Raw genomic sequence first — 25,812 nt, 5'->3', positions numbered from 1 at the left:
TCCGGTAGAAGCGTTGAATTAACTGCCTTTACGTGCATAAAATAAAATAGAGAAAATATATGGACGGCTTGAAAAGCGTAAAAAGTTGAACCACATTCTACTTTTTCCGCATACTGTATTCTTTTCACCACCCCATTAAAAGCCAGATTTTGGGCATGTCCTTCCCCTAATTCTGAAAACTGACAGGCAATAAACTTAGAAAACCTGTTATTTGGAATGCGGGCATGATGAAAGCAGGTAATAACGAACATTAACCATGGTCTCTATGTACTCTGACGGCGCGGTGGTTACAACAGAACAAGGGCGCTCACGTAATGTACTTTTTTTATAAGAATTTATTTTACAAGAATATCGAAGCTGAAATTTGCGAAAGTTTAAGAATATTTTGAGAATAAACCCGAGGCTGAGATTTTGAGAAGAATATAATATTGTGTGTGAAATTCATTTTGTTTTTTTGATGTCTTCTTTTTTGTCACCACTGCACTTTGCGCAGTTTTGTTCTGTCTTCAGATCACTCTCCTCAAGTTATTTGAGCCCGAACAATGTAACGATATTGTTCTGTTGCAGATGTGCATCACAGGGGGCTTTGGGATTCCTGGTACTCGTAAAGAACGATGTATATACCACAATACTTTTGTAAGTAGATAAAATATCTGAAATGTTGCGGGCGCAGCAGTTTGTCTCATTACAAGCTCTATAAAGGAAAAATCTGAGCTCCAAACAGTCTTATGTATCATAGAAATTTGAATAAACTCTTACAAAAGACACACTTATTGGTAAGACATGTGTGCTGCTTGGTTGAGCTCCGTTTGCTGGGACAACAGCAGACATTCGCATTTGGGTATTTTGGCCACAGGTGCGGCTGTTTTATTTCAAAACAATCTAAAAAAATAACAAGGAATTATCCGAGCAAAGGTGGGTAAAAACCTGCCTCGCGTTAAGTAAAATATAAGACAGGGAGTGGAGGGAGGGAAAAATCTAATACACCATGAAGATCGAACTAGAACCCAAGTTGCCTCACGTTCGTGTAACACGCAATGACGTTATAATACACTCCCTATATCATTTCTTGAGTGAAATGATATAGTTATCTGTTATTTTTATTTTCCTAAGAGAAGGAATAGTTCCAACGCTGTGGCATGCCATTTATGATATTAAAACCAAAAAGTTTCGGAAACTCTGTAGGTTTTAATATTTCCGCTTTTACTGTTCTTGTAAGTAACGGATATGAATTAATTAGAAGACTGCAGAAACAACGATTCGAATGAACTGCCGAGAGAACAGCCAAACACGTCCATAAGCACTTGAAAGGTCTGAACAAACAGACCGAGCAGACGAAGGTCGAAAGTGCAGAAAACCATCCATAAGACTGACTGACTAGAGAGTTTACAGAGTAGATGGTTAAGAAAAGTCCTAATAGTTATGTTTGTGTAAATAACAGACGCAATGACTGGCTATGGTGGTTTACTTAGTAGTGATCTGTTGTCTTTATTTCAATTTATCGCTTAAATAAATTACTATTTTAATCTAATTGAGGAATTTATAATAGTCAGCTCCCTAATAAGTTTTCTTGGATCGGAGTAGATTGTCATGAAAGCTCAGAAAGTCTGCCATTCTCGTCAGGGGCACAGTGGCAAACCTTTTTATTTAGAGAGATAATTACTTCGCGAACAGTAAAGCTAGAAACAGGATAAGCGCGCGCGGGAATATGAGGGCAAACTGTGACAAATGGTTATTACAAAAGGCTCGTTATTTACTCACTATGTTTGCTTTCTTATTTGAACTTCCAGGCTGGTATATTCAGGGGTTTCTCCATCATATCGGCTGTGTTTGGTGGAGTAATCATCATCTACTACAGCATGTCCATTGCCGGATATCGAGACGTATACAGATACAGATACGGACACACTAGCGAAATTATCACTCTATATGACACAGAAATGGCCATCTCTGTGATTATTTTGATTCTCGGTATTGTTGCTTTTGCCATTGGAACCTGGGTGGCCGTTTGTATTTGTCGTGTTCAGAACCGTTGTACATGTTGCTATAATAGTACTCCGTCACAGCAGGTAGGCGGACTCCAGGGTCAAGATTGAGTTGCTGGTGTTTTCTGCATGCTGTATTGAACTTTGGACGTGTCTCTGCTGATGGATCCGGAAGGCATGTCCTTTTTTAACAGAACTTTAAAAAGCGATTTAACTGTGCAGAGCCAAACTTCATTTATCGTTTTTTTTTATTCTTTTAATGCGACAGTTTTTTTTACGATTCTTGACGTAACGAGAGTTTTGGTTTTTGAGGGGCATCCTATTTGCCGTTACAATATCCTAATGTAGAGTCATTTGCAACCGATAAGTGCGGGTGGAAGCCAAGACGTCTTTTCTGATTGTTTTTTTTTTTACAACTTTTAAAAGGGATTTCTTTCCTTGATGGCAAACATCACCTTCCTATTCGTTCATCCATTTGAGATAATTCAATATGACAACTGTTTTATTCTGGTCATCAACAAGAACGTTCATTTGATGTGTCCGTAATTTCCACTGCAGTACCCAAGTTGAAAAGGAAGCCATCAGAAACTCTTTTAACATACTGGACGTGCATGTACATCATTTCTGTATTAACTTAAAGGGACAGTGGCTGCGGTGACATCTAGACTAATAACTGTAGACTAACAACTATAGTTAAGACGGCGTTAACTACAGTTAGCTATTTCGGTAATGTGACCGCTTCTCTGTTTACCCTAACTATAGTTAGAAAATTTACGCCTCGCAGATCCAAAACAATACAGACTAACTATAGTTTATACCCAAGCAAGGCTCATGGGTTAGTCTTAAGTTTACAAACGAAAAACCAAACAGAATGCGACAATTGTTTTCGCACATGCGAGATGAACATATATATGCAAAACAAAGCGAGAAGGGAGAGAAAAAAAGAAAAAAAGCCAAGAAATTACATATCACCAGTGTTATTATTCAACAAATGCGCGCACTGCCCATATATGGTAAAAATGTTATTGATATCTGTCATCCGTACATAACAGATATCCTGCGATATATGTAGGTTGCGAAAATTCGTCCGAAGTCCTGTAAAGCGCTGCATAATTTCAGTTTATCTATCTGCAAAACGTGTTTCGCTGACAATTTGTTGAATAATAAAACAATTATCCTGCTCAATCTTACGGAATATCGTCTGATTTTAGCCAACTCGGCCTACGGCCTCGTCGGCTAAGTATCAGGCGATATTCCGCGCGATTTTGCAGGATAATTGTTAATTAGCAAAAACAAAGCTTGAATTCTTCGGCGTCCAGCATTCTTACTTCATTTTATTTTCTTCAACGCCAAGATGCCGTGCAAAAATAGAAAAAATAGAGGAACAACTAGACACAGATCAAAACAAGGGCTGTCATGAACTATTTTTAATTCGAAATTATTCAAAAGCTAATCAGAACTAACTATAGTTAACTGCATTGGTGTGACCGCTAAGGCGACCAAAGTAGTAAAGGGCAGCGGTTTAAGTAGTAGGTTTTAGTACGGTTTAAGTAGTAGGTTTTAGTACGGTTTAAGTAGTAGCCAAATTAGGCCAATCAGGATTTGTTGGTAAATCAAAGTCAAAAAGCATGCAAGACGTCGAACGACTTGTGACGTCATAAGTTTGTCACGCAAGGGTGTCACGTATGACATAAAGAGACGCACAATTATATTTCAACAGCTCTTTAATCTCAAAAAATCCTAATTTTACAAATTCGGACACAAGCAAGGTGTGTGTGTACATTGTAACAATGAGGGAATGTGCGTATATGTGGAAGTGAGTTTTGTGAGGGACGTATTTACAATTCGCACAAGAGTTCAACGCTCATGTAGTCCTGCTCTTCCCATGCCACACTTAGTTCTCGTAACATTTCCTCCTCTTCCTCATCGCAGGGTTGGTATCCGTAAGGGTACGATAAGTAATCCTTTGTGTCCACAACTCGTTTGTCAAAGACCAACATGTAGCGCTTGTAGCGATAGCCGTAGTTCTTTGGAGCAGCGGATGCGAACTCAACGATCGTGTGATCTTGTGTGGGTTGAGGCGTCTTCTTCCATTTAAAACAACGTACACTACATTACAGTATCAATCTGTACTGGAAATCATCATGTTCGCCTTTGAAAAACATATCTTCCAAATAGAGGTCCATACATTTCGAGTGAAACCATTTCCCGTAGGTGGGTCCTTTGTCGTAGTACCCATGAAAAGATGCGTTTTTCATCAAATCTAATGGTGCCACGTAAGTAATGTCTCCTCTTTCATCTACTTTCCATGTGTAATGGTTGAAAAATAAATCACAATAATGACATGGATCTAAGTGGCTGAAAATCCTGGTACAAGTGGAAAAATCATCTGTGTCGGGTTTCAATTGGTACGAAGTCCATATCGGTGTCGTTAATCTGTCGGCTACATATTGTCTATCAGCCTCCCATTGTATTTTTCCCTTCGAGTTCTTCTGGTAAAATGTCCCAATAACTGGTAACCTGATTGGTGTCTTCTCCCATCGAATTGTCGTCTCCTTCTTCTTTCACTTCTTTAGCTTCTTCCAAATTTTTCATTTCTTCCTTTTCTCGCCACATGTTTCTTCTAAGCACTCAAGATGAGGAAAACTGGAGGGTCGGGTTTCTTTTGTAGTATTAATGAACCAATCAACTGCGAGATCCTGAACTGACCAATGACAAACTCGCCCCATTCTTTTTCGTCTATGACGTAAGGGGGATGGGGGTATCACCTACACTCATGTGTCAGATGATACCCCCCTCAGAGTGTTGGGGGGTGGGGGATATCCACCACAGTAACATTACTTACTCGGACACGCTCAAGAATCACGCAACAACAGAGTTTATTTCATTTTTTATTCCTTTTCCTCGCCTATTTACAAAATTATAATCATGTCGATATTCCACAAAGCGTAAGCACATGATCGTTGGAAACTGAAATTGGGTCCATTTGCACATTCCCAGGACCTTGGTCACATATCCCATCTACTGATAACCCAGAATGCCCTATTTCTGCTTCCTTATTACCGCGAAGTCGTTGTTTGATCCGTTCCTTGTTTTTTGCAAAATAATGTCTCCATTGCTCGTTGATCCGTTCCCTGTATTTTTCACGGTATTTTCTTTGGTAACTGCTCACGCGTTTCTTGTTCTTTTTACGATATTCTCTCCGGTTCCTGTTGCTTTGTTCGCGCTTTGTTTCGAGACGGCTTTGATAATCACAGCATTCTCTTTACGCCATCGTTTCTGCCGGGCAAGGATTCGCTGCTTGTTCTCTGCATAATATTTTTTTGTGGTAGGCACTTTGGATCCTACGCGTAGCCTTCTTGTCCCCCTCTGGTAAATGTTTGGAGCAGTTCATCTTGTGCGGTGTCTTACAAATAATGAGTGAAACGCTACAACCACACTGTGTAAAAGGAGTCCTGTTATTGGCTTTTCCAGTGTATCACTCTGAGGCTTCAACCTCTTCTTCTCCTTCATCATCATCCGACTCGTAGGGGACTAACTTCTTTCTCATGACTCTGTTTAACAGGAATTTCCGTTTTTCCACCGCTGACTCGGCTGCTTCGTCAAAATCCATGTCGTCTTCGTTTATGAAGCGGTGAAGAGTTTTCATGACTTTTCGGTGTAGTGCGTCGCGTTTGATACGGTGAGTCCATGTTAAACGCTCTAAGTAGATCCTGCGTAGTCTTCTTCTGCTAAGGGGCAATAGGGCATTGAAAGCAGCAGTCTCGGCATAGTCTTTGGTTTTACCCTTATCGAGAAACCGTTTGACTTCGCTGCCCTTTACTACTGACCGAAAGCACTTTAGTTAGGTATGACGTCACCTAACTTGAGACTAACTATAGTTAAACTTTAGTTACGTCGTAGATGTGACCGCAGCCAGTGTCACTGTGATACTTAAAAATACAATATAGGTATTGTATAATTGGAAGTCCCCTAAAAGCAACCTGGCCTGGCTATAACGTACTTTACTTGTCGTGAAAATTGTTTCAAGGTTGTTTGGCTACAGATAGTTAGGACAGTAGTTGCTAAAGCTTAAAAAAAATTGGGCCATCGTTTTCAACTTTGTAAGTGTTACTAGAAAGATAAAAAAGCATTGATTACATTTACTTACACCATCGAGAATGAATTTATGCCTCTCTTGTGCCGTTCAACGGTTATGCTGTTGACCACCGAGAGCACCCTCCTCGTGATTTCAGCAAAGCTTTACACAAAAAACTTGAAATAATTCTCGTGATACTTCCCCTTTAAATATAGCAACATTACGGCTAAAATCAGACAGGAACATAAGTCAAAATTGAGTATTTACTCAAAAACAAGTGCTTGCTATCCAAGAGAACGGTTCTTAATTCAAACAATTAATCTGTATATTCGCCTTATGCAACTCTTGCCTTATTTTTGAATCTTTTATTCAAAAGGACAAGTGATGAACACAGCCAATGCTGACAACGTCATAACCCAGTGCCATGGAGGTGTTCCTGTGGCAATTCCAATGAAAGCAACTCGTGATATGATTGCGCAAAAGGAGGCCAAGCTCCATTGGGCAAATGGAGGCCAACCTCGTTTGGACATGGTTCCTGCTGCTTTAGCTGGACCCATGGTAACACGGAACCAACCTCAGCAAGTTGTTGTGCCTTCATCATACGGACAGGGACAGTACAAGACGCAATAAAACGCAAAGGTTTGACTAGTAAAACTAGTCAGCCTGGTTCCCTGAGGTGCCCGGTGTGCTAGGGTGGGCTATTTACACTTCCGTCTCATTCTATTGTGTAAAAAATGTTTAAACAACTATATATTCAATTTGGTAGAAATTTTTTACTTGTTTTCCCCCTCCAACGGAAAGCTTCCAAGGCCTATCTAGCAAGTACATACTAAGAGGCACCTTCTGTATAGACTACCCAATTGACTGATAACCTAACAAGGGCCAGTGTGACTTTAAACACAAGTTCGTTAGTGGGGAATTGAATGAGTGAATATGAGCGCAACTCCTTGTTGTGAAATTATAGCATGAACAACTTCTTAGCTGAAAACCTGCCAGTCTACAAACTCTTGCACGGCGATCTCGAATCTGAATAAAAGAGATAAATGGGACTTTACAGTGACATCTTCCACATAGTGGCTCGTCCGTTTTCACTAATTCCAGATAAAATTGAAATTTAGTAGTGTAAGTTTTTTGTGGAGGGAGGAAAACCAGAAAACCAGGAGCAAGGAGGGAACCAACAACAAACTAACTCAACCCACATATGACACCAGGTCGAGGAAGCGAGCTTGGGCCACATTGGTGGGAGGCGAGTGCTCTCACCACTGCGCTATCCCTTCTCCCCTTTTCTTGGCGATTGACGCTACGACCTCACTTCATAAAGATATTATTTTTTGCACACGACTGCAAACTTTCTCTGCAATCATTTACCTCAATTTAAAATGTGACAGTTGGCCGGTGCCCCGGCTAACCGAGTTACCCGGCTAACCGAGTTACCCTGGGCGAGCCAACTTTTCATACGTTTCTTTAGAGAACGCATCGAAGCGTTTACATGCAAGACGGGAAACCCGCCTTGCCGGGGCACTCGGTCTGCTTGCCCGGGGCACCCTTCTAGGCGGGATAGCTTTTTGCCATGTAAACGGTTATGACCGAGCTATCCCGGTTTGCTGGGATAAGTCTTCGCGCGTGTTCTTAAATTAAATTTGAAGTTAATGGCATAAAATGCATAAATTCTCGACCCAAACAGTGCTATTTGACCAAAATTAGATCAAATTAGTTTTCTCTGTAGGCTGGAAAACTTTTCTTTGAGCAACAGCTAATTAATTCGAAATTTTCGTAGGAATGATTATCCTAACTCACGAAACAACAAATTTAATTTCACTTTGGCGGCCAAAGACTGTTAAATTTCGATTGGATTCCTCCATAAACGGACGTACTAAAGTTCTAAGTGCTTCCACATCAAAATACAACAGGTTTGAAGACGGCTTGCCTCGATTATTTAGTAAAAAGTCATATTTTTCTTCATTCATTTGGAGCTACATGGTTTTCCCACGCTGTGACACGCTTCAATGACGCTGTCTAATCCCGGGTAGAAGGGCTGTGAATTCTGCATGTAAAGGCAGGCTATGTTTCATCCCTTCTAGCCGGGTAACTCGGTTAGCCGGGGCACCCTCTCTCCATGTAAACAGGCCCTAAGATTCTAGTGAAGACCTGAGATGCCCATACGAGTTCGGTGGGAGTCTGGTAAACACCATAAACAAAAGATGGACGCCACAGAAAAAGAACAACATAACAAATTAGTGTGACTTTTAACCTGCAGTCATTTCGGCTTAATTGTTTTTAAAACGAGCATAAAAACGAACTTGGTGTACGTTGAAGTGATTTTTTTTTAAAATTACCTCTCTAACAATTGCACGTGACTTCAGATTCTATTAGTCAAGACTTAATGTGACAGGAAGTGTGATGAAATTTCCAGTCTTTAAAGCAAATAAAAATCTGTTTGTTTCAATCGTTATACCTTGTATTCCAATCGGTAGAATTTTAACAATCATCCATCCGAAATCATGCAAAATATCCCCTGATATTGCTAAAGAGACCATGAGCTGCGTTGGCTAAAAGGTATAACAAGCCCATGCTTCGGTGAAGCGTGGAGTATAGAGATTACATCTTAATAGCTCCTATGCATGTTTACGTCAAAATGGCTGGTTTCACCACCAAACCTCGCTTTGGATGTGCAAACTTGTAAATTTTAACATGAACGAATTCCCATGGCAGAAAAATGAAAAGAATATCCACGTGAAACACTGCATGCAAGTGGCAAAGGCTTGAGAATAATTCGCGTAAACGAGGCTTTTTTGTGAATTTTGAGCTTATGACGTTATCCTGCATAAGGCTTTGTTGTCCCTCGTATATCTTTATCTTAATTGCGCTAAGAAAACGTCCCTTTTAATATCTTAAGTGTGCGCATCCAGCAAAAATTGTACACAATTTGCGTTCTTTGGTGTCGCGGAGACGCCCTTGTAGCGTCCATGGTATTTTCTAACTAGATGTGCACGGATGATCTAGGAGAGTCATTGACAGTGAAAATGATTGCGACTATCTTGTTTTTTCGGTTGCCTCTAGTAATAATTAAAAAATAATAAAATAAACATTAGCTCAAGTGCGTGCAGTGTACCGGAACTTTACATTCCATGCTTTATTAAGTACGTGCAGCAGTGCACCGTTGTGTTAAAAACACACGGAATTATTTAAAATTTTTAGATCACAAGAAAAACTGCAAAACAAAGTTTAAAGGGGCTTCCTATATTTTTTTAATTGAACATTCCGAAGTGCTTACATAACTTCACAATCAGGTGGAATAAGTTTGCCTCTTGCCCCTGAATCTCGATACGTACACAAAGGACAAACGTGACGATGGTGGCGTGCTTTATTGAAATACAATAAACTGGGACAGACTACATTGTAATCATATCGTGCGCATTTTCTTGAACATTTCATAGAACGTTTTCAGCGGCATGTCCTATAGCATCATAATGTAATCATGACGTATTGTGTTCAACAACGAGTATTTTTTAAAAGCCCTTTCGCACGAACGAAAATAAAATAATTATATAAACATGGCGGACGATTCAGTAAAGTGTGTCAAAATGGCGAGGGTTCTTGCCATTGTGCACATCATTGTCGGTTTTCTTCTATTCTGTTTCGGCATAGCAGACCTTGTTGTGGATTGCTTCTGGACAGGTTATGGATGTTTTGGGATTTGGATCGGTGTATGGGTGAGTTTTGCTTGCGACTTGTCAAATGTTGTATTATGCGTATTAAGCTTTACGCGTGTTGCATATCAATGTTTAATGGCGACAATGTAACTGATTTTCAATTATCACTTTTTTTTTCAAACTCGATCTGTTTTTCAGGGTTATAGCAAGGCATGTTGTCCTTCATTGAAGTACGGATAAAGTACATTTCAAATCTGACCAAACTGTTTGTCGCGTATCTGGTTTAAATCTTAACTGAAACAGATTCAAACGTTAAAAATCGAACAAAAATGGAAAATGACAAACGTGAAAGGGTGTTATCTATTTAAAAAACGCTTGGTAGAATCGTTGCTAATCGCCGCGTTGTACAGCGCGAGTGCAACGTTTTTACGCAAGATGTATTTTGCGTGATTTGAAATGCAAATTGGGGTCTGCCGTCTGTCAACAAATTTACACTACTCTGCCACCGTTCGTTGCTTCTAGTTGAAGTTGATTAAATCCTCAAAGACGAGCATCGATTCTTCTATTTTACCTTATATATGTTGCTCCATCCTGTTGACTGCCGGATTTTGTTTTTGAAAAAAAAATGTTAAGGTTATGAAAACTTTATTACGTTTAAACGTCATTGCCCCACGTATGAGCATAAATTCTACTGTTCTGATTTGAGTTCGTCGTTCAAAACCTACACATCTTCGTCTTGATGCATTTGCCTGCACCAAATTTAACATGTTACATCAAAATCAATGGGTAATAAGACAAATCCACAATTTTAATCGCTCTTTTCCTAAAACTCCTTGTTTCATCCCGTGGTAAACATCATTCGATTTCAGTTGTCAAACACCACATCCGTGTCATGTTTGCAAGCTATTTTGTCTTTCTACTGAAAAGCTCAGCCATACAGACGGATAATTCGTCAAGTGCCCAATAAAGCACTTCTAGACCAACATACGTGCTTTTCCTGGAATATTTCACAGCTAACCCCAAATTGGGGTTAGCTGTGATTCCCGATTCTACCCCGATTCTACCCAGGAACTTCTTTGGCTTGCAATAACATTGGAGAAGGACATTGATTAAAGCGCACTTCTCATGGCAGAACGTTTATTTCTAATGAAATGGAATTGTTCTACTGCAGATGTGCATTGCAGGAGGTGTGGGTATCCCTGGGACAAGCAAAGAACGAAGTACTTCACGCAATGCTTTTGTAAGTTGATAAAGATGTTGTAAAAAAATGAAATATTGTTAGTGCAAAAGTTACTCTAATTACAACTTCTACCGATGATCTAAATTTTAATGACTCGTTGTGGAAACTTGAGCTAATAGTCACTTTAAAAGATTCCTAATTCTAATGTTTGTACATTTTAATTTTCCAGGCTGGTATATTTATGGGTTTCTCTATCACTTCAGCTGTTTTTGGTGGAATAATCATTATCTGCTACAGCATATCCATTGTTAATCGAGACGACTTCAGGTACGAATACAGGTACGGCTACAGGTACGGGTACGAGATGTACAGGTACAAAGTCAAAAGGAGCGGCTATGGCGCAGATTTGGTTCTCAGTGCCATGATTTTGATTCTTGGCATTGTTGAATTTGCCACTGGAATCTTGGTGTCTGTGTGTCTTTGTCTAATGAAACCTTGCACGTCTCCACAACAGGTAAGCGGCCTACCGAGAGTGATTTTAAAAAGGCTAGTTTTTCGATGGCGAGGGTGCAAGTCATAACTTTTCGTTTTTTTAAAGGGGTTTTACCCTGTGATGGTAAACTTCTAGCACTATTCATCTCTTTCAGTAATTTTAATGGGATAACTGTTTGTCTGTGGTTATTGATTAAACGAGAAAAAACCATAGGCACGTGAAGCGTGCAGGAGTTATTTTTTCAAATTATGGGGTGGTTTGGAGTGAGACTGAGTGAGACTGGGTAGTTGCCTTGTTGGGATGGTTTTTATCATGAGTTGAGCTATTTGTGAATGGCAGCCAACGAAGTCACTTGTTTTGCGCAAAATTTGCAGGCAAACAAAATAATTTTACGTGCACTTTGATACGTCAGAACTGTTTTATTCAATACGTAAATTTTTATCATTTAATTGAAAAACAATAAGTTATTTAATTATCAACATATCACGAAATGGCACGCTCTTATTCTGTTTCCGCTATCGATCGTAGGCGATTTTAACTGCAAAGCCATTCAAAGTTAATACCCATACCGGATAATCATATGTCTCGACGAGATATATTAAAGGTATAAGTTAATCCAAAATCAGTGAACTAAGGAAGACGCTTGAGAGACTTACTAAATTAATTGCGGTTTTCAGTTGGCGTCACATTTTTGTGACAGTTTTTAAAGTGCAGTATAGTACACCTAGATTATTTGCTTCCTGCTAGAACTGTTCAACAAAGATTTTGACTCATTTACAACGTAAAGTTTGTTCAGCAGACAGAAACTAATTGAGTTATCAAATTGTCAAGGAATGACCTGCTCTTATTCTGTGTTTGCTATCGATCGTAGTTTATACTTATACCGGTTCAAAAAATGTTTGAACGAGATGTTTAGAGTAGTTTTCAATTGAGTGTCGTAAAACCAAAACCAAAGTAATTACTCTGGCCAATCACAAAGGACACAGACAATCCAGTGAACCAGTCAGAACTCGAAACATATACATGTAGCCGGCACGAAGCGCGAGAAAACGTGCGCGAGTGAGTCACGATTGGTTTTGGTTTCAGTTCTGATTGGCTGAGAAAGTGGCGCGCGTTTTTTAAGCCAATCACTAAACGTAGTAGTCAAAACCAAAGCAAACGCAATTTACTTACGACACTCATGTTGGCGACACGGAGTCTCCAGTAATATTTAGGAATCTAAAGAAAGTTCCTTTCCATTTCTTCGATGTACTCTTTGTAAATGTGCCCACAGTGTTAACATCATGTTCACAATATTATTCTTTAAATCTGCCTTGTGCAAATGCTCTAATTTTTACTACGGTCAGGAAAGCTAGCCTCTCCAAAATGAACGCTCGAATAAGACGAATAACCATTTTGTGCTGGGACTTTTGCTGACAGCGTGAGCGTTGTAAGCAGGCGAGCGTTTCGAGAAACCTGTTTTTAATCCAGGGTTAATTTACAACTCACCAATTCCGCCTCCTACAAACCTAAAATCTTCGAACAAAATCGCTCACTACAACTGTGTCAGATTGCTTCCCCTTTATAAGCTACAATTTGATTGGTTCTGATAGTCCCTGAAACCTGATTGTTGTGACAAACAAACATATTTTACTGACTGACTAAACGGTCCGTCACGCCAGCTAAGAGCTATTTTTGAAAAAAAAAAAAAAAACCCTCAAAAACCAAAATCTTTATATATGATCTAATTGCCACTACAGTGGCGATGATTTTGAGGAAAGGAAAAACGCTTTTTAGTTTATAAAACGTTATCGTGGGTACCCCATTTCAAAATCAGTTGCAACCGATCGTAAATGCGATGTACATGCTGGATTCCTTAATTCGATGTACGTTGCTGGATTCCTTAAATTTAGCAAAATTAAGGGCTAAACATACAGAAACGGAAGTCGAAGTTTACCATTTATTCGATTCAATCAATCTGCATATTCGCAAAATGTGAATCTTGCCTAATTTTTTTTTTTGATATATTTCATTCATCAGGGGCAAGTAATGTACACTGCCAACAGTGGCTACGTCATGACCCAAGGCCCTGGTGGTGTTCCTGTGGCCATTCCAATGCAAACAGGTGGTGACATGGTTGCAGTCCAAACTGTCACACCAGGTCCACAGACAGGCCAACCTCAAATGGTCATGGTACCTGTTTCTGGAGCCGGGAGTTATAAGCCTCAATTGGCGCAGGCTGCTCCACCTGGAGCCATCACCACAGGTTACCAATCTCAGTTGACTCAAGTTGCTCCAGCTGGATTTATGGCCACAGGGTACCAACCTCAGCATGCTGAGATGCCTCCATCATACGGACAGGGACAGTACATGACGCAACAAAACGCACAGGTATGACTTTTATACAGCTTGTTCGAGAAAAGTTGTCGGAAGAGGCACAAAAATGCACGCGACAATACCAAAAGGTATTATGGATAGAAGTAGAGAGCTCCTGCTCGTGCTGAGATGGCGGCATAACAAAGGCGAATTTGCAGGTTTTTTCTCTCTTCAGACATGTGAAAACTAGGTTCTTTCAGCCACGCTGAATTTTCCAAGAATTTTCAAAATATAACTTGCTAGCTAAACCTTGGTAGCTTTCCATTTGTGTTTGAAAACCCGGTGAGAACACAATGGTACGGAACAGGAGTACTAACCCACTAACACATCCAGCACCCCAAGCTTCGGGTCTCACCAGGTACAGCTAATTCGAGAAAAGCTTGTCGCAAAAAAAGCACGGTGCACGCGACAAGACCGAAAGTTGGTTTGGGTATTCACCTGATTTTGCATATCATAATATTGGCCCAGAGGAAATGCAGACGTTTTAATTATACCACTATCACGCCATTTTACCATATTAGGGCAAAAGACCGCGCAAAATATGCCACGTTTTTACACAGTAGAACAGGGCAAAAATGAGGGCGGAAAAACTTACGGAGTACTGGCCCAAACAAAGTGAAAAAAATAGTGGAATAATAAATCCCTTATTCGATAGTTTAACATATAATACAGGCAGACATTTTGCTCATTGCTCGTATTTTTCCTCGCCCCTACGGGGCTCGGAAAAATACTACGCAACTCGTAAAATATCCGCGCGTATCATTTGTTAACCTTCGAATTAGGTGTATTTATTTTTGCATGTGAAGTTTTTGTTCTCATCAAGATGTCTCTGACAACTTGTGGTGGCAATTTTTTGTCAAAAATTTCACAGTATTTCAAACTTGCCCTCTAGTGCGAATCGGCCCTTAGCTACGAAAGGGTATAATTCCTGCCTGTTAAAAACAGTTTAAGAAGTTTTGGCCGCGGAATAAAATTTACTTACCCTAATGCAAAGTAATTGACAGTTGAAGTTTCTTTATTTAGGTGTCAGTGAAGACTTAAGATGTACATACAAGTTTGGTGGGAGTCTGGTAAACACCATAAACACCAGATGGGCGTCACATAAAGGAAAGGACCTAAAACAAAAATTTAGTGTATATTTTAAGCTGCTGCCACTTCCTGTGTATACTTTTTAAAAAGAGCATAGAAAACGAATTTATATTTATATTTGAGTGTTTCGTTTTGTTAACATCTGAAACAATGGTCCAACTTCAGGTTGTACATGTATTAGTTGAGACTTTATGTCACAATCAAAGGGACCTTGGACCCAGCTCATAAGATAAGATAAGATAAGATGAGATAGATAAGATACCTTGTTACCGTGAAATAAGCTTAGCCTACGGCTACTTAACAGTTATTTCACGAAATTAAAAAAAAATCAAATCTAAAATGAATCTACTCGTGCAGCCCCTTTTTGTTAAGTCAAAATGAAGCTCAGATACGTATTTGAACAGAAATGTAATATTTGTTTAGTGTTGTAAATAAATTAACATCAAGTTACATTTCAAAAAGATACTGAACTGTTCACGCCTTTGGGCACCCTTCGCGAGATCATTTTAACACGCGCTGACAACCGTGATCAGGTCCATCGAGGTAGTCGGAAGTAATCTTACATGCTACTCCTCCCCTCTAAGTAAAAGAAGCTCAGATATAAATGTGGAAAAAAAAAAAATGAAAACGATAGTTTGCTGCTGTACTGAATTGCGTTCGGAATTACCTTTCTGTCAGGACATATCTACCACGCATAGACAAGCATTGTTCTTGAAATAAGTAACGGAAGATGCGCACAAACACCTCGTGTTTCTACTCGCCTCAAAAGGATGAAAAACTGATGACGTGACACGGGATGACGTAAAATGAGACAAAAACGTGCGGCGATAAAATCGTGGCTTCTAATAATTTAATATAGAGAGCTGAAACATTCACTAAAACACGCGATACGACAAGCGTAACTCGCTTGAAATCAAGTAAAAATAGAATAAGAATGCTCTCTTCGTATTCAATTGTAATTGAAACACTTTAGCTATATTTAGTACCTTTTCGGCGAGTTTGTAAATAATTGTTCACAATACCACTGTTAGAAGCTTATGGGAATCTAGCCCAGCCGGTACCCATTTATACACCTGGGTGGAGAGAGGCCCCATGAAAGTTAAGTGTCTTGCCCAAAAAACACAAGCACGACACAGTGAGCCTGGCCAAGGCTCGAACCCGGACCGCTCGATCAGAAGTCGGCGCACTAACCATTATTTGACGACAGCTATTTGCTGATCACATGATGAGTTCTCTGGCAACGAAAAGAAAGGAAAAAAAAAGAAAGTCGAATAATTACAGACAACAACGAGCAGTGAGACAATTTGTTAAATCATGACCGTCTTTATATACACACTTAGCAAATGTGCATATATCTTTTTCTTGATGTATTTAAGAATAAGTTTATTCAACAGCATTTTACACTTATCCGAGGAAATCATGTGTATTATCGCCTTACCATTGGAGAAGAGGCCGTCACGGTAGGTCAGGTTGGACGATATTCCGCAAGATAATAAAGTTACAGTATTGCAGTTTTCATTGTTATGCGAACTCTGATTTCATAGGTTTATTTAACAAATAAAGAAGCCTCGACTGTGCTCTGTTCTGTTGTAAAGCACGCAGGAAGCGGCTAGAGCACGAAAGAAGTGTAGGGTGAAACGCGAGCCGAAGGCGAGTGTTTCTCCCTACTTCTTGAGTGCTCTAGTCGCTACCTAAGTGCTTTACAACAGAACAGAGCACAGTCGAGGCTTCTTTATTTGTTTTATAATTAAGAAATTCATTAATTTCCCCACGAATTCGCGCAATTATTTCAAAACAAACTTTTTTCAAGCGAATAGAAGTGGCGTCAGCGTACATCTGTACTCTGATAAAGTACGCAACAATTAGCCAATCACAAAACTTGTTAGAATGGTTAAAAGAATTTGATTGGTTGAATAAGACAACAGCTGTCAACAGCTGTCAAACCATCAAGTTTGAAACCATCAAAGGTCAGAAATCCACAAGCTGAAAACGTCAAGTGGAATCCGAATTTTAACACGAGTCCTTGAAGTTCTTAGGACTTTTCACAACACAGGATAGAAAAGTAGACTGTTCAGTGAAAATCGGCTGAATTCTGGCCCATGAAAACTTGCATTTTGTTAACTTGACAACTAGAAAAACAAACTGATCAAAGCTTGTGGCTGGTACTTCACAAAATGCGACCGTGCGGCGTGTTTCGCGAATCATTAATGATGATGAAATTTACAACCATCGGATTCAAGGGAAAAATTAGAGTCGGCTGCTGTGATTGCTGTGGCCTTCCAGTCATTGCACTCTTAACGATATAGGAACAGGATTGTCTTCCTGAATTGCATTGGAGGTTTTTAATTTCTGGACGTCTGCTCCTGGAATGACAGGTAAACTTGTGTTCGATGTCTTTCTTTGTTTCCGCGCTTGTTCAATTTTTTCTAACTTTGCAGCAGCTTGTTTGAAGCTTGAAATTCAACCCCTTTTGCAATAAAAATTCCTCGGTTTGGGAGTGAATTGTTTAGGTGTCTCTCGATAGCGTTGCTAAAACCAAGAAGCGATGACCTCGAGTAAAGTTCACCGTCTTTTGTTCGAGCTTCGGCGTAGAATTTACCTCGTTGTTGTCTAGCTTCTTTGTTGGTCATTTTGTGAAGGCTTTTGGCAATTTTTCTTTCACGGCACCAAGCTGTTTTGAAAACGCCAGAAAAAATTATTCAGTATGTGATAAGTCTAAGTTGTGTGTGTATTCGCTAGCTAATTTAGTTTTCTGTTTTTTGAATTGCTGTTTGTTTGTTTTGTTTTTTACACGAAAATGTAGCTGTGCGTGTTTTATCTAAAATTCCGTACTTAAATAACGCGAAACTCATATTCAAATCTCAGATAGCCCATTTTGTACTATCTTTCGTGTTTTTCGTTTCTGCTTTCGTTATAATGTCTTCAATTTCGGCCTTGAGTTGTTTACAAATCTTTGGTTGGTTGTTTGTTGTTGTTAAGCTTACTTTCCGGCTCGGTATTTTTTTTCGTAACTTTCCGTAATTTCACTTTCTATCGCCGTGCAATTTGTGCTGTTAGGAACAGGACGTTTTGAATTAACTGACGCTAAAAGCTCGTTTTCATTCTCGTTTTTCAGGTCAAAGAAGATGTTAGGGTCAAGACAAAACCCGAAAGAGGCTTTCGGAAATAGTGGTCGGCCATCTTGGGTCGATGGCGTGAAATTTCCTCCGTACATCTGGACTCTGATAAAGTATACTGTTTCAGCCAATCAGAGCGCGCGTTATATGAAAATTTAATTATAATATTCAACAAATGAAACAACAGGAACATTACCTTTGCCACCATACCACCAGCAAAATGTGAGAGCTGCTTTTCGCGCCAGTACCTTACAAGCGCGAGTATAAATAAGACGATGTATCTTATTTCGGCCCAGTTGAGGTAAGAATCCTTCGCTTCTGTTACCTGATGTATTGTTATAGCAAATGTTCAAACTCCGTTTAGGCCGCTGTCTTTCAAGCTAAAGCATTTATTCTACGCCTTTACACTTCTGCAGCTATCCATTCCCAGGTCCGGCACTATCTGGTAAAAAAGCGTCGTGTATTTATCTGTTTTAGCCATTTACTCGCTTGTATTTTCCTACCACGTGTTCCCAATTTATGTGTCATATTTGCCATAAAAATCCCTCGTCTGTGCAGTGCCTTTTCCTCGGTTTCCTCGCTTAAGTTTGCACGCTTGTACTGTTGTAAATGTAAATTATGCGTGCTACACCTCGCAAACACCGGGTTTGTAAAGTGCCTTTCCCGTCAGTCGGCTCCCATCATTTTTTGCACAAGTTTATTTCTTGTCGGTGTGCTTCGCTTCGCAAACACCAGGTTTGTGCAGTGCTTTCCTTTTGCACACGTTTATTTGTTGTCGGTGTGGTTTGCCTCGCAAACACGGGGATTGTGTAGTGCTTTCCTTTTGCACACGTTTAATTGTTATGTTAGTTTACTTCGCCTCGCAAACATCGGGTTTGTGCAGTGCCTTCCTTTTGCACACGTTTATTTGCTATGTTAGTGTGCTTCGCCTCACAAACATCGGGTTTATGCATTGCTTTCCTTTTGCACGCTTTTAATTGTCTAATCAGCGCGCTTCGCCTCGCAAACACCGGGTTTGTGCTTTGCTTTCCTTGGCCCCTGTGGGTTTGTACCGTGAGGTTTTTTGTTGCCGTGCAAACTTCGGGTTTGCATTGTGCTTTCCACTCCTTTAGCTTCCCTTTTAATTTGTGACTCATTGCTAGACACATGAAACGTATGTTTCGTGTGTCTTGTCCACAAACAACGGGTTTTGTTAAGTGCTTTTATTTGGCTGTGTTGTTTTTTGATGTTTTTGTTACGCATACTTTGCCACACAAATTTCGCGTTAAACAGTGCTATTACCTAGGCACCCATTTATTAATTTCCTTGCGGGAGTTTTTTTCAATGTGGTTTCTTTGTGCGTCTGTCACCTCCCGAACTTACTGGAACCGAGTTTAGACTTTGTCAGCAAGATTTGTTAGTGTGTTGCTAGCCTTTCGTCTTCAGTTATGGGTAACCAGATAGGATTTTTCTGGTTTGAGTTTTGGGCGTTGGGTTTGAGTATTGGCAATGTCTCGGGTCATCTGGTTTTGGGCCATGTGATGCGCAGACTTCTGAGCGCGAGAGAATATCTCCATCTCTTATTAGCGAGCGTAAAAGGGACTGTCGCGAATAGTTTACTATTCTAATGATTCAAAGCAATTTGTTCGTAAGCTGTCATTTGAATATTTTAATTTACTTAATTTAGTGGACGACGTCGTGTAATTTATTCAGGTACTTTAGAAAGCACGTTCCGGAGTGCATAGTTGTGTCATAAATTAAGTTTTGAGTAACAATTCAAATAATTTTAGCTTAAGGACATTTGTGTTTTATTCAATACCCAATTCTCTTTATAGCGCGCGCCTGCAGGGAATCACGGTAGTTGTATTCATCAAACCGCATCGTTGCTTAGTCTCGCGCATGGTTTTATGAACACAACTACCGTGATTCCCTGCAGGCGCGCGCTAAAGAGGGAATCGGGTAATAGGTACTATAACAAGCACGTGCACGAGTGCATATTGTGTCATAAAGATTCGAACCAGTTCATATCTGAGCCTGTATTTTTGAGGTTATCATTCTTAGAGCGGTTTTCACTTGAGTGTGGATAGCAAATTGCGTTTGCTTTGGTTTTGCGTTCGCTACGCTTAGGGTTTGTTTAAAAATCTCGCGCCACTTTCTCGGCCAATCAGAACTAAACCAAAACCAATCGTGACTCGCTCGCGCACGTTTTCCCGCGCTTCGTGCCAGCTACATGTATTTGCTTCGATTTCTGATTGGTTTGTGATTGGCAAGAGTAATTACTTTGGTTTTGGTTTTACGACACTCAATTGAAAACTGCTCTATAATACTACTAGTAGCGAATTACGAGATGTAGCTTATTCAATGTAAAGCACGTGCAGGAGAACATGGTTATGTGAAATTTGTTCAAAGAATTGTTTTAAGTCACAACGGAAGGAAGTGCTGAGATCGAAATGTTTCGCATCTCATACGCACGTGTTGGATATATTTTAGATTTGGTTAGTAAGACAATTCTCAAGAGTTTAGCAAACAATTAGCAAACAATTGCTTTTATTACACATTGTGAAGTTGGCGTAATTTTTCTCGTTCTATATATTCCAACTGTTAAGCCTGGTTTTCACTAGCGACGCAAGCACAAGCGCAAGCATAACAGCTCTTATTTCATAGTGAAAACGGCTTCGACACAAGCATAAGCACAAGCGCAAGCACAAGCCCAAGGATCAACATTTGTCCTTTTCTTGTGCTTGCGCTTGTGCTTGCTTTCGTGTGAAAACTAAACATCACATTAGCACAAGAAAATTGTCTACGTCTGGCCGTGTCCAGCCAATTAAAACACTCGTTCCAGCATTTGAACTAAGTAGCAGAGGCCGTGGTTGATTTTGATAAATGTTTTCCGAGGTTGTGCGGAGCGTGGGCTCGCGTAGCGAAAGAAAAGGAGATGAATTCTTTCTGTGAAAATATCTATAACCCCAAATGTTTCGTGTTCTTCCTTTTTTGTAGTCGCTTTCGCTTTCTTTATTACAATAGTAGAAGAGACAACAGCACTCGACGCCTGAGAGTTTATGCCACAATAAAATTATCTGCCGACAGAACAGAGTCGAGTACGGAGCCTTCTATAACGTTAACATCGTTTTCTTATGCTAATGTGCTTATGCTTATGTCGACGTTCGTTTTCACTTGGCACAAGCTAGTTATGCTTGCATTTTTGTTTGTGTTTTTGCTTGCGTCGTTAGTAAAAACCAGGCTTTACATATTATATGTTTGTCTGATCACAGTTCACCATTCATTAACGTGGAATACAGGACAGTGAAAAAAATAAGTAGCTGAGACATAATAATGAAACCTCGCATTAATAATTATTTAATTCTGATCTGATTGTGTTTTTTATGTATCGACTAATTAAAAGTGGTTCTCACTGATGGAAACAAAACCTTTTTTTTATTCTTGTTCGATTTCAGCTATCTTTCAAGTTAATATTTTTAGTTGGTGGATGAAGTGGTGTAATTTATTCAGGTGCTTCAACATGCATGTACCAAAGAGAGCATTGTTGTGTCATAAACGAATCGAACCAGTTTACCTGTGAGCTATTGTTCTTATAATGCTAACTGGTGCATAACGCTGTGTAATTTATTCAGTTACCTCAAAAAGCACGTGCCGGAATGCATTGTTCCACCATTAACACATGGAATTATTTTTTGACAAAGTGCATAACAATGTTTAAAAGTGTATCTCGCACTTTCAAGTGTTCTAAGAATTAACTAAGGGTCAAAAAATACACCAATCAAGATACAAATCTGCATGAAATTACGCACCGAAACGCGTTACATAGGCCCCCGGGCATAGACCACATCGTGACATTTGTCGCGTGCCGAATCGCCAAACAATAAACCAGAACTGACAACGCACATGCGAATTTCTTAAATATTTTATAGAACATGTTCAGAGGCATGTCGCATAACAGTCCACCACATGACGTAGTGTATTCAACGACGAGTGATTTATAAAAGCAGTAATCAGTCGGAAATGTGCATTATAAAACATGGCGGACAATTCAGCGAAGGTTGTTAAAATGGCAAGGATTCTTGCCATCGTACATATTATTGTCGGGTTTCTGCTCTTTTGTTTAGGCATCGCAGACCGCCTTACTCCCGCGTACGATTATTTTGGCTCGCCAGGGGAAATATGTATTGGGATTTGGACCGGTGTTTGGGTGAGTGTCAATTTATCACTTATGCTGAAGCTTAAATTAAAGGCAACAAATTTCCATTCTATTCAAACCGAGCTTCCTATGAACCTGCTAAGACAGGAAGCCCTCTCCTCCCAGCTCAATATGAAAACCGTTTATCCTATGGTCGTGCTCAAAATTAACACAGTATGATAAATAGGGCAAATCTTATAATTTTAGATGCTTTAGTGTCATTTTCACGTCGTATACTGATTTCGTAATCTATAACGCCGTTGGTTTCATTAATTTGGCTGAAACGGTATTAACTTAGAAGTTTCATTATAATTGGATGAGTAACCAAATGTGTAAATGTAAAACTCTTAACAGCAAAGTGTCTGATGAAATTCTTGTATCATATAAAACTTCAGCGATCGTTATATCAACAACAATGAAAACGTTACGACGTCTTTAATATCGAAATGTTTACCGACTTAGACACGCTATTTTTATTTTTTTCGAATTTTTTTTCCCTTTTTTCCACGAAAAAGCCTGAAAATCAAAGTTAGGGGAACGGCAAATCTAAGACACTTATAATCGAATGTTTAAAGACCGCAAAATAATGCAAGAATGAAATTAAAGAATTAAGTGGTCTGGTTAAAAATTTTGTTCGCAAACTAGGATGACAATTTTTGTAAAATATAACATTCATAGCTTTTCGAAAAATCGTCAAAATTTGTCGTCATGTGAAAGAAGCATCAAAATGGAGCCGGTAAATCGTTAAGTGGCGATGTCCTTTAAAGCGGACCATCGCATTTTGGGTCGGAAGGAAGTTTTCCTTCAAACTTTGCCCAGTGAACTATCTTGGTTATAAGTAAATGTAACGGCATTAGTTTTTTGAAATACGTTAAAATGTTTTTTTCAGAGCCTATAACAGCCAAGGCGACTAAAAGGCTAAATTTTGATGGTCGCTACAACGAAAAACTGTACAAGTTGACGAGCTCGGCACACAAAAACCGTCGACCGCAGCAGAAAACTATTATAATCCCATGAAAGGTGGTCCTTAAAGGGTTGTGAAATCATGTTTGTTTTAATATTTTTTAAATTTTCAGGTTTGGAAAAATTTATGTCTCAACAACCGTCAGATCGCTTTTTATAAACATGCCAATGTACCCTGACTTTGCTGGCCTTTAATTTCCAAGTCCAGACCAGACCATTCTAAATTCCACCTGAATTCTACTAAATGGACGCCAGGGAGCACATAAATCTAAAAATACCTTGCACTTCTTACCTTCTTTTGACACAGTGACTTCTAACTTTTCGTGTTTTAAGCGAATTTTTCACACACATTATGCAAATGAGGCTGTAAACCGAGCAACGGTTGTTTTTAACAAAAACGGTTTAATCGTTGACTTACAGCATTGCAAGTCAAAAATTCAAGTCATTTCACAGAACAATCACTTACAAACGTTTTAAAAGCGGTTAAAAACGGCGAATTATTCGTCCTGGAACTTTGAATTTGTTACGAATAAATTATGCTGTTTCGCTGTCTGCTAAACTTGGTCAGGTAAACATACTAGTTGGAAAATTTCGACATTGTAGGTGAAAAATACAGGGAGTTTTAAAGAAAGAAAACTTGCAAATGATATGAGTGGTTAAAATTGACGAATTAAGTTGTTTTGAACTTTGCATGCTTTTAAGACAAATGTCACAATTGATTTGCAAAATGTGTTGTCTGCTGAACTTTGACCGATGTTTTCAAACAAACCGTTCTAACTTTTTAGAACTCGCTGTTTTTCATTTAAAAAGGGAAGAACAAATAAGTTCTTACTAAATTTGAAAGCATTCAAGGTGTAATATTTGAAAATTCCTTCAGTTTTAACTGGTCTAACAAGTTGGAGTGTTGTAACTCTTGAAATAAACAATTTGTGACCTTGTATTTTAGTTGACATGTTTTGTTGCCACTTTATAAAGTTGCAGTTTTAGTTAGTTAATCTGCTGTTCAAAGTCACTTTCATAATCTTGTTTTGCATAAAGCAGCAATCATGTTTCCTAGCCAGAATTCCCGCGGTCTTTATGATCACTTTCTTCCTTAAGCTTCCTTAGCGCTTTACAACTTTATTTGCGTGACTTTTCGTGTTTCATGCAAACAAGATTTGCGTCGGCAAAACCCGACGGTTCGTACCGTCAAAATTCTATTGCCACAATTCACGTTACTAGCTGTAAGGATGCCCAAAGACATTTGAAATTGTCATTCTGTAACTAGTTTTTTTCATAGTTTAGTGTATAGTGTGGTATAATGGCACAAATTTTAAAATAAATGTTAGAGACAGTTCTCGGGTAAGTATTGTCACTGTGATAATGTAATTAGTTTGAGCCAAAGTTTTGTAATTGGCTCCGAAAATAAAATTTCAAAACATGATGTCGAGCTTTTTGTCGCAAACGGGAAAGTGTGGCGATTCACGAGGCCTTTTAGGTCTTTTTCTGCTTGCTTCAGTGCGATGAATCGATAGACAGCCACCTCGCTATTATACATTTATCGCGAGAGGACATCACAGATTGGCAAATTATCTTAGCCAGAGCTGGCTTTTTCGATTAAGAGGAGTCGGTTGTCGCAAAAATGACCGTGTGCGCCAAGCATAGGCACACATTTGGAAAGTTCTGGCGCCCAAGAACAGCTTGCCTATATCCAGCGCACCAAGGACGTCCACGAAGAAACCAGTAGCTATAGGGGCCAAAGAGCCGATATTCCGTAAATCTGGAAATGTCAAAGGCTATTCAGAAGGTGTACGGTGTTTTTGTTCAAGTCGGATCCGGTGCGTAGAGAGTTACCATACAGTGCCATAGCAAGGGGAGGGGCCGGGGGGGCGTGCCCCCCCCCCCCAGTTTTTTCCCAAAAAGAAAAACAAACCTGTATAAAATGTTGAAAATACAATTTTATCTGCCGAGAGGTTTGAAACAATAAACATTTGTACTTCTTTTCATTTTTTTTAACGTATGTAGGGTGATGCACAACAATATTAAACAGCCAAAAACTAAAACAAACCAGAAATCGTGACAACAATGTGAAAAAATGTCTCAAAAATGTCACAAATTCGCAATATGCGTAAATCACAGATAGCTTTTGGAGAGCGCTGGAAATAGCATTTTCAAGCCTCTAGATTTCAAAATTTTCTGGGAGGGCATGCCCCCACACCCCCCTAGCGGCTCGCGCCTCCAGCGCTCGCGTGCCGTTATTTGCACCCCGGCGCTAAATTCTTCTCAAGCCTTTGTCGGTACTTCCAAATTACGCGGTTGGTTCAAATTCTATAATTGCGCACTAAGACGTCATTGTTAGATAGCTTGTTTTGAATGCTGTTCAGACAAATACATGTAAAATAAATTATTTAAAAATTACGAAGTTAATAAGGGAAGGTTTTTTTTTATAACTGTTGAAACCCCTCCGGCCCTTTCTTAGTTTTTTTTTGCCTTTGCAATTAGGGGTGGAGCATAAGATGATTTATGGGGGAGGGTGTAAATCCCAAAAAATTTCTAGCGAGCACCAAAAAATATCTTGTTAGGCTGTAAGAAAAAAAAAACCGAGCATCTAAAATTCATGCCCCCTCCTCCATCCCCGCGCCCTATAAAAAATCTAACAGTCCTTAGGCTATCAGCCTTGAATAATCAGACTATTCGGTTCCTATAGTCCCTTATCTCTACTAAGTGTACTTAGTACTTAGTATTTC

The 25,812-nt window shown here is 39.4% G+C and overlaps 2 protein-coding genes and 1 long non-coding RNA gene across 3 annotated transcripts in view; all 3 read left to right on the top strand.

The window, feature by feature from the left end:
* Nucleotides 1-1,832: 1,832 nt before the first annotated feature.
* On the top strand, nucleotides 1,833-7,404 carry LOC144665427 (uncharacterized). The gene is made up of 2 exons (XR_013572927.1): nucleotides 1,833-2,069; nucleotides 6,440-7,404. It is a non-coding gene; the product is annotated as an uncharacterized LOC144665427 (long non-coding RNA).
* A 1,919-nt stretch (nucleotides 7,405-9,323) lies between these two features.
* LOC144665338 (uncharacterized) lies at nucleotides 9,324-15,245 on the top strand. Its single transcript, XM_078526575.1, has 5 exons — nucleotides 9,324-9,776; nucleotides 10,888-10,956; nucleotides 11,126-11,410; nucleotides 13,409-13,759; nucleotides 14,768-15,245. Exons 1-5 carry the CDS (start codon nucleotides 9,618-9,620, stop codon nucleotides 14,783-14,785), a joined length of 882 nt encoding a protein of 293 aa, XP_078382701.1. The 5' UTR covers nucleotides 9,324-9,617; the 3' UTR covers nucleotides 14,786-15,245.
* Nucleotides 15,246-21,964: 6,719 nt separating this feature from the next.
* LOC144665345 (uncharacterized) overlaps nucleotides 21,965-25,812 on the top strand; it is a 112,504-nt gene continuing 108,656 nt past the window's right edge. The window contains exon 1 of the mRNA XM_078526583.1: nucleotides 21,965-22,135. Within this exon, the coding sequence (XP_078382709.1) occupies nucleotides 21,965-22,135 (171 nt within the window). The remainder of the gene's footprint in view (nucleotides 22,136-25,812) is intronic.

This window comes from Oculina patagonica, chromosome 9 (genome assembly GCF_052425735.1).
Source record: "Oculina patagonica isolate OP01 chromosome 9, crgOcupat, whole genome shotgun sequence".
NCBI classification, from domain to species: Eukaryota; Metazoa; Cnidaria; class Anthozoa; order Scleractinia; family Oculinidae; genus Oculina; species Oculina patagonica.
The sequence above is the reverse complement of the archived record's forward strand: the minus strand, read 5'-3'. Positions and strand labels throughout refer to the sequence as shown.